General features: G+C 44.7%; 1 protein-coding gene across 2 annotated transcripts; it reads left to right on the plus strand.

Moving 5' to 3' along the window:
* The first annotated feature begins 432 nt into the window (after positions 1 to 432).
* Fbxo5 (F-box protein 5) lies at positions 433 to 9,386 on the plus strand. Of its 2 annotated transcripts, none has more exons than XM_045159797.1 (5): positions 433 to 592; positions 5,566 to 6,274; positions 7,120 to 7,213; positions 7,738 to 7,917; positions 8,510 to 9,386. In XM_045159797.1, exons 1-5 carry the CDS (start codon positions 487 to 489, stop codon positions 8,759 to 8,761), a joined length of 1,341 nt encoding a protein of 446 aa, XP_045015732.1. In that variant the 5' UTR covers positions 433 to 486; the 3' UTR covers positions 8,762 to 9,386. The 2 variants fall into 2 exon arrangements, with proteins under 2 accessions (XP_045015732.1, XP_045015733.1); XM_045159798.1 differs by lacking the exon at positions 433 to 592 and adding an exon at positions 697 to 786.
* Positions 9,387 to 16,767: the final 7,381 nt, after the last annotated feature.

Genomic DNA, 16,767 nt, shown 5'->3' on the forward strand with positions numbered 1-16,767 from the left:
AAGGAAGCCGGATGCCGCCTCCGTCGCCGCCGCTCACCGTGGACCTCCAGACAGAAGACACGCGAGCTGCGCCCGAGATGCTCCCAAAAGGACGCCGGGGTCCCGGGACCCTGGAGGACGGCGTGGCGGGCGCACGCATGCGTGGTAGGCCCTCCCGCGTACCTCTAGGCGTCCTCAGCGCGGACCGGAGTCGGCCCGATGGAGTGGACCAGAGCGTCACGCCCAGGCCCCGCCCCCGGCGGCCTCCGATTGGGCAGGGCAGGGCGTGCCTTCCGCCGCTGCCTTCCTATTGGTGCGCGCGTACAAACCTCACGCCCCATTGGGCCGTTCTGAATCGGGCACCAAATTCAAAGATTTTAAAAGTACCAGCTGGCGCCTTTTAAGAGCCGAGGGTCCGTGAGGAGCGGCTGGTAATTTCCGCCGCCACCGCCGCCGCCGCCGCCGCCGTACCTGTCCTTGCGGTGGTGGACCTCACGTCCCCCGGGCATGAGCCGACCCGCCCGCAGCGGCGTCTCCCGGCCACCGTCCTGCTTGTGCAGCTCCTGCAGCTCCTGCCCGCTGACAACCTCCGAGCACCCACGCCTGCGCGACTGTGAGTGAGGGGTTCGGGGCGGGTGTGTGTGCGGAGGGGAGCGGGGGTGCACTTTGAGGACTGGAGGTTCCTGCGGATCCCGACCCGACATCTGCTGGGACACGCTTGCATGACCGTCCGGGGAACCACGGGCACACGGTTCCTGGGTCGGATTCCCGAGCGAACCATCTGCGGGTTCGTGAAGAAGGGAGCAGGTTTGCAGCCGATTGTTGGGAGTGGCGGGGATTCACGGCCCCACCACCGCTCGAGCCCATCGTGGGCACCTTCCACTCCGGGGAGGGGAGTTGCAGGCCGGGGAAGGTTCTCTTCTGGAAGTGCTACCTGCCCCCACCCCGCTTGAATGGGCGCCAAATGCCCCTTCCCCTCCCCCACCCGAGCCGCAGGCTCTGACAGGGCTGCTAGCTACCAGACCCCTTTTCCCCACCTCTGCCAGGTGCCTCACCCTCCACACACACACTCTCTGCACCCCCTTTTATCACATCATCCTGGCAACCCTTGCATCCACAGTCCCTTTGCCCCAGCTTTTCTCTTGGCGTCTTTGCTGGCGGGCGCGGGAAATCGAGATCGCGGTTATCTCCCGCCTTGCCTCCTCGTGCACCCTGCCCAGAGGCAGCTTCCCTCCAACCCCGCAGCATTTCCAGGGGTTCCCTGTCTGCTCCCGACAAATGCTGACGCTCCTCTGTCCATCTGACCCAGCTTAATTGAGACATCCAGACAAAAACGTAAAATTTTCTCTTTTTTTTTATCTTTTGCTCATTTCTACCTCTTCTCTAAGACTTAGGAGTCGGCAAGGGAGGGGTTGAAAAAAAAACTCATTAATATAAATCCACGAATTTGCTGTGGCATTTAGCTGATGGGAGGACTGTAGAGTTACTTGTAATTTCTCTGAACTCTTGAATCAACTAGGTGGCCATGTATTTCAAAGCTTGGAAGACCCTTGAACTTTTTATTTAGCTTTGTTACCTTACTTCACAAATGGCCAAAATCTAGGGAGGGCAAGGCATTTATGTATTATTGCTTGGTAATGTCTCCTTTAGAAAAGGAATCAAGTCTGGCGGGGAAGAGACTAACTTAACTTTTAGCAGGTTGAGTATCTTTGTGGAAGATCCTGATTCATAAGTTGGCTTCAGATTCTGAAGCTTGATGGCTTCATGATTGAAAAAAAAAATTAAAACTTGATTTTACCTTACTCAACAGAAGTTATTTGTTGCCTCCAAATCCCCATCCCCACCCTGGCTACTACAGGCTTGAGGAAATGAGTTCTTACCTTACACCCAAATATTTTTTTAAAAGTAAGCTTTTATAGAATTTTTGTTTGAGTATTATGTCTTTGACCTTTCTTATTATGTGGAGGAATGACCATGCCTACCCTAACCTTGGCCACATGGTCTTTATCCATAGGCATGGAAGACCAGGAAACTTAGCTGACTGAGTTGTTAAGAGCTCACTTTACTGTGCAATCTGGAGTAATAGGTCAGTGTTTGCACCTTAAAATAAAGGTCAAAGAGTTAATGTCATATTTACTATCATAGATTTTTTATGATGAATTGAGAATTGGTTTTAAGTTCTACATAATGCAATAATTGAGTTTCAGTAGCTCCATTTTAAGGGAAAAAATTTTAAAGGACTAACAACACACTTTTCCAAATTAGCAAGGCTGGTCAAAAGACTGAGTAGGGTTTTCATTTGAACTTTTGCATTAGACCCTTAAATACATACTTTTGTATAGAGTGCATTTTGCTGTTTTTAAGTGTTTATGGTTTACAATGTGAAAAAAGAGCAGGGCTTTTGGCATGTTTGTTGTGAATAATGTGATAAAAAATAGGTACTATTGATCAGATCCATGTGGTCAGGACTCGTGTGCTTTTAGGCCTGTTTCATTTTCTTACCCCGTTCCCATTTTATGGATGGGAAGCTGAGGCCTTAAGCATTATCACTATTGCTGTTCCCCAGTTACCAAAATGGAACTTATTTTTTTAGAATATTTTTATTTATTTGCAAGCAGAATGAGAAGGAGAGAATAGGCATACCACTTTGTGCATCTGGTTTTACATGGGTACTGGGAACTCAAACCTGGGTCATTAGACTTTGCAGCAAGTGCCTTAACTGCTGAGCCAACTCTCCAGCCCCCAAATCACTGAATTCAAGGCCAGCCTGGACTAGAGTGAGCTGAGCTTGTGAGTCCCTGCCTTCCAACAAAATAATAAAACTGGACACTTGGCCCACATTTAATAATTCAAGAAGCTATGGAATCAGGTGTATTTTTTTGAAGTAGGGTCTCACTCTAGCTGACCTGGAATTCACTATGCAGTCTCAGGATGGCCTCAAACTCATGGTGTTTCTCCTACCTCTTCCTCTGAGTGCTGGGATTTTAGGCATGTGGCACCACACCTGTTTTTCTGAGGTAGGGTCTCTCTCTAGGCCAGGCTGACCTGGAATTCACTATGGAGTCTCAGGATGGCCTCCAACTCATGGTGATCCTCCTACCTCTGCCTCCCAAGTGCAGGGATTAAGGGCGTGCGCCACCACGCCCGGCTCCACACCTGGTTTTTTATTGTCTTCTAATACCATTGTCCATTCTTCTGTTTGTTTGGTTTTTCGAGGTAGGCTTTCACTCCAGATCAGCTCAGGCTGTTCTGGAATTCACTGTAGTCTCAGGGTGGCCTTGAACTCATGGTGATCCTCCTACCTCTGCCTCCTGAGTGCTGGGATTAAAGGAGTGCGCCACCACACCCAGCTCTAATACCATTCTTTAATAAAGACAAGCAGGGACATCCTATAGTGTGAAAAAGTAAAACATGTTCACAAAGCAGTATATTGCACATATCTTTCCAAGTATGTCAAAAGAACACCTGAGCCCACTGAGAGCTCCTGATAGTAAAAGCTAGAACAGTTTGAGCAAGACCACACATTTTTACTGATGTTAATGAATGAATGGGGTGAGAATAAACCATCGTTTCCTACCCAAATTACTTTGCAAATATTCAGAAGAGTTGGAAGAAAACTTTTTACCACTTTGAAGTGTAAACTGTAACATGATTTTCTTCTCTAGAGGGCGGTATGGAAAACGGACCAGAGTGAGTATTAACTTCAGTGGAGAGACCTGACCTGCCCTTGGTTAGCCTGTGACCCGAGTCAAGGTTGTAAATGAGAGCTCGATTAGAAACATCTGGCCTTGATGGGATAAAGGACCATCCCTCTTCACCTCTGCCCCAAGAAGAGGATGAGAAAAACATTAGACCAATCCTAGTTGAGGGATATTCTCTAAGAGAAGTCAAGAATTGACACAGGGCAAGAGAGAGGGCTTAGTGGTTAAGGCACTTGCCTTCAAAGACTTAAGGATCCAAGTTCCGTTGCCCAGTACCCATGTGGAGGCAGATACACAAAGTGACACATGCATCTGGAGGCCCTGATATACACATTCATATTCTGTCTCTCTTTCTCTTTCCTCTTGCAAATAAATAATTAAAAAAAAAAAGAATTGACATGGCCAAAGAGGGCCTATAAAAATGACAACCAAATGGATTGTAGGGCCATGGAACAAATGAAGGAAAGGTAGAAACTTGAGGACCAAGTCAAATAAGGAGTTTAATGATAAGACAGTATTGTTCCATTGGTTGTGACATACACACCATAGTAATTAATGTGAAGTGTTCATTGCAGGTGCTGGTTGTAGAAGAGCTGTGCTATTCAGTGACAGGCCCTGGGTTCAGTCCCTGTCAGAAGTGGGTGGGGAGGCATGTTGGTACAATAGGGATTTTGTTATTTTAAGTTTGTTTGTTTATTGGTTTTTGGAGATAAGTCTAGCCCAGGCTGACCTGGAATTTACTATGCATTCTCAGGCTGTCCTCAGACTCAAGTAATCTTCCACCTCTGCCTCCCACCTCTACCTGCAGAGTGCTGGGATTAATTTTATTTATGAGGTGAGAGAATGAAATGGGCGTACCAGGGCCTCTTATCACTGCAGCTGCGAATGAACTCGAACTCCCAACACATGTACCACTTAGTGCAGTTGGTTTTTAACATGGGTGCTGTGGAATTGAACCTGGAGCCAACCCAAGCCATCCGGCTTTGGGAGCAAGCACCTTTAACCCACTGAGCTATATGGCATCTTCACTGTGTTAGACATTTTTATTTATTTATTTGGTTTTTCACGCTAGAGTCTCACTCTAGCCCAGGCTGACCTGGAATTCACTATGTAGTCTCAGGGTGGCCTCGAACTCACAGCATTCCTCCTATAACTGCTTCCCGAGTGCTGGGATTAAAGGCGTGCACCACTACGCCCCGCGATATTCTTCCGTTATTTACGTGTGGGGGAGCACATAACTACAACTTTGGGAGTGCCAGGACTGCTGCCAATGGACTGAGCCATTTTGTGTGCATCTGGCCTTACGTTGGTACTGAGGAATGGAGTCCAGGCCAGTAAGCTTTATAAATATGCGGGTGCCTTTTACCTCACCACTGAACCATCTTCTCAGCATCCCCAGAATTGGTAATGGTATGAAGCAGGGTTTGGTGGGGTATAAGAAGTCTCAAAAAACTAAGCTATACATGGACAGTGTATTAGGAGTTACCCTGTGTGAAAGCAAAAAACAAAACACTATAGTCTCAACAAAGAATAGCATATAAAGGAAATATAGGAAAACTCATTGTACCTAAGGACTGAAAGAAGGCTTTTGGGTTTTTGGAGGCAGGGTTTCACTATAGCCCCAGGCTGACCTGAAACTATATCCTCCTACCTGAAGCTTCCCAAGTGCTGGGATTAAAGGTGTGCGCCACCACACCCAGTAAGAAGGCTTCAATGAGAGAATTGCATACACCACTTTTGCGTCTGGCTTTATGTGGGTACTGGGGAATGGAACCTGGGCTTTGCAAGCGAGTGAGCACCTTTGCACCTCTCCAGCTCCCAGAGCAATTCTGCAGCAAGCAGTATTTTTATGATTATGAAGTGAATTTTTGTGTTTCTTTTGTAGGTTGTAAAGAAGAACACTCTATTCTTTCTGTTAAAATGAAGTGTGATTTTAACTGTAATCCTGTTCGTACCGAACTGAAAGTGGCCAAATCTGAGGACAGTGGGAGGCAAGACTCTCATTCCCCGGCGTGTTCAGAAGGTGCATGTAAGGATTGCTTTAAATGTCACGAGAGGTGCCTCGGATCTCCAATCCTGAGCCCTCCCATGGTAGAACTTGAGACCCAAAGCCACTCTTTGAGTAACAAGGAAAATCAGTGTGTGCAGCAAACTCCTGGTGGTTTGAATGAAAGCGAACTGGAGGTCAGCAGACTGCACGAGGACAGTGGCTATGCCTCGTTTACGCTCCAGAGTGGCCTCAGTGACCACGAAGCAGGCAGCCCCGTCCCGGACGAGGGTTTCCGAAGCTGCCCGCGGTCTTGCCTGCCGCGGCCACAGAGTACTCCCCAGTATCCCAACAAACACTTGCTACCGGCTCTTCATTTTGAGAAGGTGGTTTGTTCTACGTTAAAAAAGAATGCCAAGAGAAATCCTAAAGTAGATCGGGAAATGCTGAAGGAAGTGATGTCCAGTGGAAATTTTAGACTCCAGAACCTAATTGGCAGGAAGATGGGCCTTGAACATCTGGACATCCTTAGCGAGCTCTTTCGAAGAGGGTTCAGGCATCTCTTAGCAAATATTTTGACGCGGCTCAGTGATATGGACTTAATCAAGTAAGCGCAGCTCGTGGATATATGAATATTGGCACATTTTTGTCAAGCTCTCAGGGCTACTAGCCTATGCGGTGACCAATATAATATAAAAGGTAGTCTTGTCACTGCTGAATTGGAATGGTGTTTGTTTGGTTGCTGGTATTTTACTACTTTGTGTGTCGTGGAAATGGAAGAACATTTATGAAAGCCTGCATTTATTTAGTCTAGTCATTTTTAACTTCAATTGGCAGCTTTTCTGAAGTTTCTGATTCTTAAGTTATGTCTTTGGGGATTAATTACAAAAGCAACCTGGTTGCAGTCTGCAGGTCTAACAGATGTTAATTACGACTTTTTCACGCCTAAAGTAAAATCTTATATTTTCCCCTTCTCCTTCCCTTTTCACATAAGAAAATCGGTTAGGATGAGGTACCTGTAAGAATTAAAATTGTACAGGCTGTGGGCTCAATTCTCAGTAGGTTCTTTTTTTTTTGGCTCTTTACAAAAGAAAAGTTCCAAGCGTGGTAGGGCACACCTTGGACCCCAGCACTCCCAGGATCAGGGTCTCTGAGTTTAATGCCACCCTGGGGCTACAGCGTGAGCTCCAGGTTGGCCTGGGCTAGTGAGACTCTGTCTCCGAAAACAGAATGAAAAGAAAAAGATGCCTGGTGTATTTTACTCTGGCAGTAGTCTGAACATAGCCGCATTGGAATGGATCTAGATGCTGGCTCACTTCAGGAAACCCTCAGTTGGCTGTGCGGTTTTCATGGTTAACTGGGTTAGGGAAGCACCGTGGATATACATGTGCACTGCTGGCCCCTCTCCCTGTGCTGTGTTCATCATGGCCTCTTGTGTTGCTCTGTTTCTAGTTTGTCTAAAGTGAGCAGAGTCTGGAAGAAGATTCTAGAAGATGATAAGAGCGCCTTCCAGCTGTATAGTAAAGCCATACAAAGAAGAGTGTTTGTAAGTTTACTTAAGTTGTTAACATTGAATATTCCTACTGTATAAGGTATATATGTATCTTTAAATAATTTTGTATGTTCAAGTTCATTATTGGTAATGATGGAAAATCTACTCTAGAAGGTTTTATAATCTCTTTCAAAGCCGGGCATGGTGGAACATACCTGTTATCTCAGCACTTGGGAGGCTGAGGCAGTGGTTCACAAATTCCAGGCAGTCTTAACACTCCTCACTTGATTGTGGTTGCTGCCATCTACTGTCAGTAAGAGGAATGAACACTAATGTAGCTAGTATTATTAATTTTTATTTTGAGTATCATAATACAGATTTCTGGCATTCACACAGGATATCAGTGAGCCAGCCAGTAGATGTTTATGTAGGTTTAATGTATCTACAGATAAATCAGATGTGATTAAGTGTCCCTATTCCTGTTTGGTCCTTGAAATTACAAATACGATCAAATTTCTGGTTACTGAGTTAACATTGAGAAGAAAGCATCTTAACTCCTGTCAACCTTTTAAAATCAGGAAAGCAGTAAGATTTCACTGCATGCTTCAACCAGAGAGTATGCTATGATCAGAACTGCATTAGCTTCTGTCCAGAAGTCAACAGCCTGGGCTCCCCCCAGAAAAGATGCTCTGGCCAAGTCATCCAATCAGAGGGATCCGAAAAATTCTACTCACAGTCGGCACAATGAATTCTTTGAGGTAACTATTGAATAAGTCGTTGGAAACATGGACATTTATTGTTAAAGGGTTGTGAACTAAGAAATACTAGGCCATTGGTCTTTATCCCACTCCTGCCTTTAAGTTCTATCAAGAAAAAAAGGGAAGGCAAAAATACAGGTTGGCTCTAAATATCTAATTTATCCCCTACTCAAGATATCTGGGCTGGAGAGATGGCTCAGCAGCTAAAGACTTTACTCAGGTGGATAGTATTGCCAACTTAATAGCATGCATGGGAACAATGGAAGGTCACTACATAAATAAATCCCAATGGACTCTGGTCTTTACCAGTAATGCCAGCACTTGGGAGACCATCAGGATAAAAGGGAAGAGCAGCCATTTGCTTCCTCGTCATTGTACAGCGGGTTTGTCATATTTCACTTAAAAAAGTTATTTACTTGAATGTGTACTGGGGTGCCCCTTTGTGCACCTGGCTTTATAATAGGCACTAGAGAATTTTACCTGGGCCATCAGGCTTTGCAAGCAGGTACCTTTTAAACCACTGAGCCGTCTCTCCAGTCCTTCATGTTTCACTCTTTACTAAAATGTATGTATGCGTTTTTGCCCCCCATAGGTTGCCAAGACATTGAAAAACAATGAGAGCCTCAAATCCTGTATTCGCTGTAATTCACCTGCAAAGTATGATAGCTATTTACATCGTGCCGTCTGCAAACGGGAAGGCTGTGGGTTTGATTACTGTACACGGTGTCTCTGTGCCTATCACAGCACCAAAGACTGTGCGAACGGCAAGCTCCTAAAAGCCAGTTGTAAAGCGGGCCCCTTGCCGGGAACTAGAAGAAGCAAAAAGAATTTACAAAGATTGTGACCATGTACTAAATTACTCCTGGAGGATCATGAAGGCTAGTTAGGAAATGTTGAGTTTTAACTTAAAAATGACTGTATTATGGTTATTGATTTTTATGTAGCATTGGGGGTTCTTTCCCCCCAAGTGAACCAGAGGGTACAACCTCTTTAAATAACTTGCGGTTTGATGTTTAAAAATCCAAAATTCTCAGTGTAAATTCAAAACTACTCAAATACCTTATGAGAAAAGGAAACCTAGCTACTTAACTACTTCAGGAGAAAAGAGGGTAAAATAAAATTAATTGGATTTTATGGAAAAGAAGACCATGTAATTTTAGCTGAAGGTGTGAACACAATTGCCATGGACCATCTTAGCATTCGATGCAGGCTTTACCAAATTTTATGTGATATCAACTTTAAGTCTGTTAATTTAAATGTATTTGTCTTCTCTGTCACCTTACTTGAACCTTTTTTTTCAATGTTACCCTAAAAACTATCCTTTGTAAGATCTTGCTGTCTTCCTTATTTTCTGAAGTCTGTTTTAATATTTTTATACATGTAAATATTTCTCTATTTTTATGTGCCAAAGAAAATATATGCATGTAAATAAATTTTGTTATGAATAAAATTGTTACAAGTTTGATAAAGCTGTATGTCATTTGTTTTTATAATTTTAGCCCTTTACAATAAGCAAATTAGACTTCAAGAAATGCTGAAAATACATTAACTCACCCATCAATAGAAACTAGAAAAATTGGGGCTGGAGTGATGGCTTAGCGGTTAAGACACTTGCCTGCACAGCCAAAGCAATTCTCCAGGACCCACATAAGCCAGATGCATGCATCTGGAGTTCATTTGCAGTGGATAGAGGCCCTGGCGTGCCCATTCTCTCCCTCTCTGCCTTTTTCTCACTCTCAAATAAATAAAAGAAACTAGAAAAATTTAAAAGTATGAAATACAGAGGTCTAAGACAGGTCTTCTTAATGCCAAACTTGAATGTTCTTTTTTGTTTTCAAGGTCTCTCTATCCCCAGGCTGGCTTCATACTCATACCACAGCCTCCTAAGTGCTGGGATCAAAGGCATTTGGCACCACACTCAACTTAAAGTCAGTTGATTTAATTCAATGTCAAGTGAGAGAAAAATAAAAGGTTGGGATTCAGGTGGGGCAATGACCATTAGATAAAGTACACTTATAAACCCATCTGAGGCAAACTCCCTTGGATTTCTGTAAATGATAGTCTAAACCTTGCTGGGCATGGTGGCACAAGCCTTTATCCCAGCACTAGGGAGGCAGAGTTAAGAGGATCACCATGAGTCCAAGGCTACCCTAAGACTACCAAGTGAATTCCATGTCAGCCTGGGCTATAGTGAGGCCCTACCTCGAGAAACGAGAAAAAAAAAAAAAAGTTTACAGTCTAAGCCCTTAAGCTTTGCGATTTTGTTAATAGCGTCTAGGAGCACCTTCTTATTTGATGGAGGTCTTTTGAGTACACGTAGTTCAAAACAACAGTTTTGTGGTTATTTCTCAAATGTGAGCACAACAAATATGTTCTAGGCTTAATGTTCCCTTATTTTCGGGGCTGGAGGGATGGCTTAGCAGTTAAGGCATTTACCTGCAAAGCCAAAGGACCACCCAGGTTCAATTTCCCAGGACCCACGTTAGCCAGATGACAAGGGGGCGCATGCTTCTGGAGTTTGTCTGCAGTGGCTGGAGGCCCTGGTGTGCCTATTCTCTCCCTCCCTCTTTCTCTGTCAAATAAAGTACTTTTAAAGATAGTGGGTTTCATAAATGTGTATAATTTGGCCATTCATCCTGTCATCCTCCCTTGTCTCCCCTGCCCCAAACAGTAGCCAAGGCTAGACAACCTATTTCAAACACCAAAGCCCAGGCTGATCAGGAATTCACTATGTATGTAGTCTTAGTCTGGCTGAGAACTCAAGGCGATCCTCCTCCCTTTTACTTTGTTTATTTGACAGTGGAGGAGATAGAATGGGTGTGCCAGGACCTATAGCCACTGCAAACAACTCCAGACACATGCACTGCCTTTTGCTTATTTGGCTCTTGTAGATTTGCCACATCACTCAGCTATACCACTCCTGGGCATATATCCTAAGGACTCTTACTACCTTAGAGATAACTTGCCCAACCATGTTTATTGCTGCTGTATTCACAAGAGCTAGGAAATGGAACCAGCCTAGATGTCACTGTACTGGTGAGTGGATAATGATGTGGTCCATTTATACAAATGGAGTTCTACTCAGTTTACTCAGTGGTAAAGAAAAATGAAATCTGCAGGGAAATGGATAGATCTGGAAAGAATTGGAGGCCAGTAAGGGGCTAGAAGGGAGGGAGGAGAGGGGTGGACTTAAGGAGATGGTGTTCCATATCTCTAAGTAGATGAGCAGATTACTGGGGGTGAAGTGGCTTAAGTCAGGTCATGGGGAGAGGATGAGTAAAAGAAGGGTGGGGGAAGGGTTAGAGTTAATCAAAATTCAAGATGTTATGAATAAGTTATATGGAAACCTACTTTTTTGGATGACAGCACACCCAGAAGCCATAACTCTTAAGTAGAAAATTTTCAGTGCAAGGGGTGAGGTACCTTCCAGAGACTTGCTGTGCAGGGAGGTCCTTGATGGTCCTAAAACATAGGCCATTGCCAAGGCTCTTGGTTTCCCACCTGAAACAGATGGTAAGACCCCAGTGCTGAAGGCTCCACATGCTTTGGCTCCAAGGTAACTAAGAAATCAAGCTGGAGCTGGGCTGAAAACCTCCTCCCTGTAGACCAGCTGACAGCAAGCTGGGAAAAAGCTATGCTGCATGCAGCCCTATGAGAGAAGCCATCAGTGGAGGTAAACAACAGTGGACACTGCAAGCCTTGTTTACTAGCCAGGCCAAATGAGCCAACAGGTGCAACAGTGGTATGCCTCTTATGGGGGAAACCAACCATTCTCTAATTGTACGGGAGTACCAGACATGTATATTAGTCACAGACCTGTATTTCCACAGGAGGAAATACATTGTCTGGTACTAAAAACCTATGATAGGGGAGGTCATGAACCCTAGAGGTGTAATGCTTGCTCTTGTTTGGCTAAAAACATATGATGCTCACCAAACTGCCCAGTAAGCACTTTTCTTAATGTTCATACCCATATATTAATGCTACTCTCACTTTTGGTTAGAGAAGCTTCTCTTCTCAGATGGCAATAACCTCTGGGATGACCCAGAAGGCACCGTGGTGCTGAGAGGTGACATAGGAGTGCTCAGCACTGAAACATTTCTACCCCACCTTCCAAGGCTCAGAGTCCATTGCAGAAGAGGTGGCGGAGAGAATATAAGAGTCAAAGGAAGGGCAGGGCTCCTTACAGTGCAGTCTTCAGACACAAATGGTCTGGATGTCCATGACCTTGCAGTGCCTATCACTACCTTCATAAGACCTTCATAATAGGAGGAAAAGATGATGACATCAAAACAAAAGAGAGTCTGGGCATGGTGGCGCACACCTTTAATCACAGCACTCAGGAGGCAGAGGTAGGATCACTGAGTTCAAGGCCACCCTGAGACTATATAGTGAATTCCAGGTCAGCCTGGACTAGAATGAGACTCTACCTTGAAAAGACAGAGGGCGGAGGGGAGGGGATATGATGGAGAGTGGATTTTTGAAGGGGAAAGTAGGGGAGGGAATAATTGGGTTTATTGTCTATAATTATGGAAGTTGTCAGTAAAAAAAAAAAAAAATCAAAAGTAATGGCATCCAATTTTCTACAGACAATTAGATTCCATTATGGTTGCGATGCAATTCTGATGTACATATTTATCCTTTTGTCCCTTGCTAGGGAGTCAGCCAAGGATTCCTAAAATCAAGGGGCTTGTGACAGCTGAAGAGAGATAGAGAGAGGGAAGGAAAGAAGGAAGGAAGGAAGGAAGAAACCAAGGCTAATCATTAGGTATAAACATATGTATTTAAATGGCATTTTGACAGCTTGTTCATTTAGAAAAACAGCAGTATTTGGCTCCCTCCCTAGGGCCTATAACTCTGAACCACAGACTTTTGGCTAGGCTTTTTTGTTGTTGAATACATAGAAACTATTTATTCATTTGTAAGTACAGAGAGAAAGAGAGAATGGGTTCACCAGGACATCTTACCTGCCAGAAACAAACTCCAAACGCACGCACCACTTTGTTCATCTGTCTTCACACGAATACTGGGGAACCAAACGCAGGTCATTAGGTTTCGTAGGCAAGTGCTTAGCCTCTGAGTTGTCTCTTCAGCACCTCTTTTCCATTCCTGAGTATTCTTTTCTAAAGCGGCTTCTTGGAAGCCTGCCCTAGCTGTATGGGTGGTCGATCTTCCCAAATTCTGCCTCTGTACTGTGAAACATCACCACAAGATGGTGCTCTTTAAACACCGTCCTTTTTTTTTTTTTTTTTTTTATTTGAGAGTGACAGACAGAAAGACAGATAAAGGGAGAGAGAGAATGGGCGCGCCAGAGCCTCCAGCCTCTGCAAACGAACTCCAGACGCGTGCGCCCCCTTGTGCAGCTGGCTAACGTGGGACCTGGGGAACCAAGCCTCGAACCGGGGTCTTTAGGCTTCACAGGCAAGCGCTTAACCGCTAAGCCATCTCTCCAGCCCAACACCGTCCTTTTGAGTATATTGATTCACATGAAGTTTTAATGTTTAAAAAGATGAAAAACATTGATGCTTTTCTATTTAACTTATGTTACCAGCTTAGAAAATGAAGCCCATATGTAGTGTTGTTAGGGTAAGGTTATATAAACCATTTACCTACTGGTCTCAGATATGAAGTACTTAAGTCATTCTTTTCAACAGTTTTATTTATTTATCTATTTATTTATTTATTTTTGTTTTTCAAGGTAGAGTCTCACTCTGGCCCAGACTGACCTGGAATTCACTGTGCAGTCTCAGGCTGGCCTTGAACTCACAGCAATCCTCCTACTTCTGTCTCCTGAGGGCTGGCATTAAAGGCATGTACCACCACGCCTGGCTTAGCCAATATTTTTTATCTTGATTACACATTGAAATAATTGTGTGCTGAATAATCCTGAATTAAATAAAACTACTATGATGAGGGCTGGAAAGATGGCTTAGCAGTTAAGGCACTTGCCTGCAAAGCCTAAGAACCCAGGTTTGATTCCTCAGAACCCATGTAAGCCAGATGGCACATGCATCTGGAGTTTGTTTGCAGTAGCTGGAGGCCCTGGTGTGCCCATTTTCTTCTCTCCTCTCTCTCTCTTTTATGGTTTTCCGAGGTAGAGTATCACTCTAGCTCAGGCTGACCTGGAATTCACTATGTAGTCTCAGGGCAGCCTGGAACTCTTGGTGATCCTCCCAAGGGCTGGGATTAAAGGTGTGCTTCACCACACCCAGCTTCTTCTCTCTCATAAATAAATAAGAAATACTATAATGAGTATTTTACTTATTCTTTTTCTTATTTTTTAGCATTTCAATGACACACTGTTTTGATTTTTAAAATTGTTTTATTATTTATTTGAGAGATAGAGGCAAATAGAGAGAGAAAATGTGCATGCTAGGGTTTTTAGCCACTGCAAACAAACTCCAGACACATGTGCATCTGGCTTACGTGGGTCCTGGAGAATCAAACCTGACTCCTTTGGCTTCACAGGCAAGTGCCTTAACGCTAAGCCATCTCTCCAGCCCATATTTGGATTTCTTATTTTTTTTTAAATTTTCAGGTATGTCAGAAAAGACTTAATATACACTACTTGAAATAACAAACTGACAACCAAGAGATTTCAACAAACCCAGCTGTCCAGGTCACCCCAGGAGACAGAGCTTCAACCCCAACCCTTGCAGCAGTGACTTTGAGATTCTTGTTGGCACTTCCATGTCAACGACACAGTTTTAAATTTCATATACTCATTTGTGTTTGTGGTAAGCAGTCCTAGTCTCAGATTATAGACACAAGTGTCACAGAAGCCTTTCCTGGTTTCATAACTGATACATCGTGCTGCAGAACATTGATGTGAGGAATCTAGGCGCTGCCTGCTGTTTAGAACCTTACTTCAGATTCTTACGTGTTGATCCCAGGCTCTTCTACCCTTTGCATAAGTTTGCATTTTATTTTCCTGAGGGAGGGTCTTGCCTTAGCCCAGGCTGACCTGCAATGCACTGTGTAGTCTCAGGGTGGCCTAGAAGTCACGGCAATCCTCCTGCCTCTGCCTCCCTAGTGCTGGGATTAGTTTGGTGTACACCACCACGTCCAGCCCAAGTTTGCATTTTAAAAATGTATTTGTGTATGCGCGTGTCTGCGAGTGCAAGCGTGTGCGTGTCGTGGTGCACAAATGGAGGTCAGAGGGCAGGTCTTCCTCATTTGAGGCAGGGTTTCTCACCGTAGATTCTCACTCTGCCCTTCTTTGAACTTGCCACGAGCTTTTGGGAAATTCCCTGTCTCTATCCCCCGCTCACCGTCAGCGTCAGTGTGTTGGACTACAGGCTACGGGGACTGAGGGGTGAGCTCAGGCTCTCCAGCTTGAGCTGTGAGCAGTGTACAATGAGCCGTCGCCTCACCCCTGCCCCATTTATTTATTTATTTTTCTTTTGTTTTTTCAAGGTAGGGTCTCCCTCTAGCCCAGGCTGTCCTGGAATTTACTTTGAGGTCTCAGGGTGGCCTCAAACTCATGGCCATCCTCCTACCTCTGCCTCCCAAACGCTGGGAGTAAAGACATGTGCCTCCACGCCTGATTACCCCTTTTGTTTTATTAATTTATTTTCTTTTTCTCTATCTAGCCCAGACTGAGCAGGAATGCACTATGTAGTCTTAAGCTAGCCTCGAACTCACGGAGATCCTCCAACCTCAGCCTCCCGAATGCTTGGATTAAAAGTGCACTATTTTTTTTAAATAATCTTTAAAAAAAATTTTTTTTGTTTATTTTATTTATTTGAGAGTGACAGACAGAGAGAGAAAGAGGCAGATAGATAAGAGAATGGGCGCGCCAGGGCCTCCAGCCGCTGAAAACGAGCTCCAGACGCGTGCGCCCCCTTGTGCATCTGGCTAACGTGGGACCTGGGGAACCGAGCCTCGAACCGGTGTCCTTAGGCTTCACAGGCAAGTGCTTAACCGCTAAGCCATCTCTCCAGCCCCTGGCTTTTTTAAAATTATTATTATTTATTTTTTACATGCATGTGTTCTTGTGGGGGAGGCATACGTTTGCCTGAGCTCAGAAAGCGACGCCTACTGTTACCTCCTTTGGGATTCCAGCAGAGGGCAGAAGCGATCTAGCTCGCGCGCATCCTGCAGCTCGCTTTCCAGGGCGTTCAGGTGAAACGTTCTGGACTCTTTTTAGTGTCGCCGCTCCTGGGCATTAAGGGGGAGAGTTTAGACCCCAGCTCTGTTGCTCATGGGCTCTGTGGCCCTGGGGGATTCCTTAGCCTTTTCTGCGAGCCTCCTTGCAGAACGAGAGAACACCCTGTGCTGTGAGTGGCTGGGAGGATTAAATGTGTTTAGACTGTCATGCAGTGATGTCTATGTAAGTGAGGGTCGCTGTGAAGGCGGTGGAGTCTGCGAGACTTAGGAGTTATCTGTAAATCCACTGGGGGAAAAAAAAAAAAAAACCCAAAAAGCTACCAATTTTGAGGGTCCAATCTGTGCGAGGGCCTATTTCTCTGCATTATTTCCACACAACAGACATAAGAACAAAGTCTACATCCATTTGCTCATCAATTCCTATAAGGCGTTAGTTAGAACAGTGCCTGGCTTATTGAAGCACGTAAGAAGTAGTTTTAAGTGAATGGGAGTTTATTTTCACTAACTCTTTGCTGGATTTTAGATGCTTCCAAAAAGCTCCTGTGCTGGCTCTGCCTCTAGCCTTTGACACTATGTGTGAGAAGGGGTGGAAAGAGGCCACCTATGCTCAGGTAATTCTAGATAATTCTAGTGCTTGGGCCCACAGTGAGGGGTCCACCTACAATCAACATAACCTGAAACCTTGCTAGAAATGCAGCCTCATCCGAAACCTACCAGAGAGCAGAATTTTTCTTTTTTCTT

The sequence above is a fragment of the Jaculus jaculus genome, chromosome 9 (genome assembly GCF_020740685.1).
Source record: "Jaculus jaculus isolate mJacJac1 chromosome 9, mJacJac1.mat.Y.cur, whole genome shotgun sequence".
NCBI lineage: Eukaryota > Metazoa > Chordata > Mammalia > Rodentia > Dipodidae > Jaculus > Jaculus jaculus.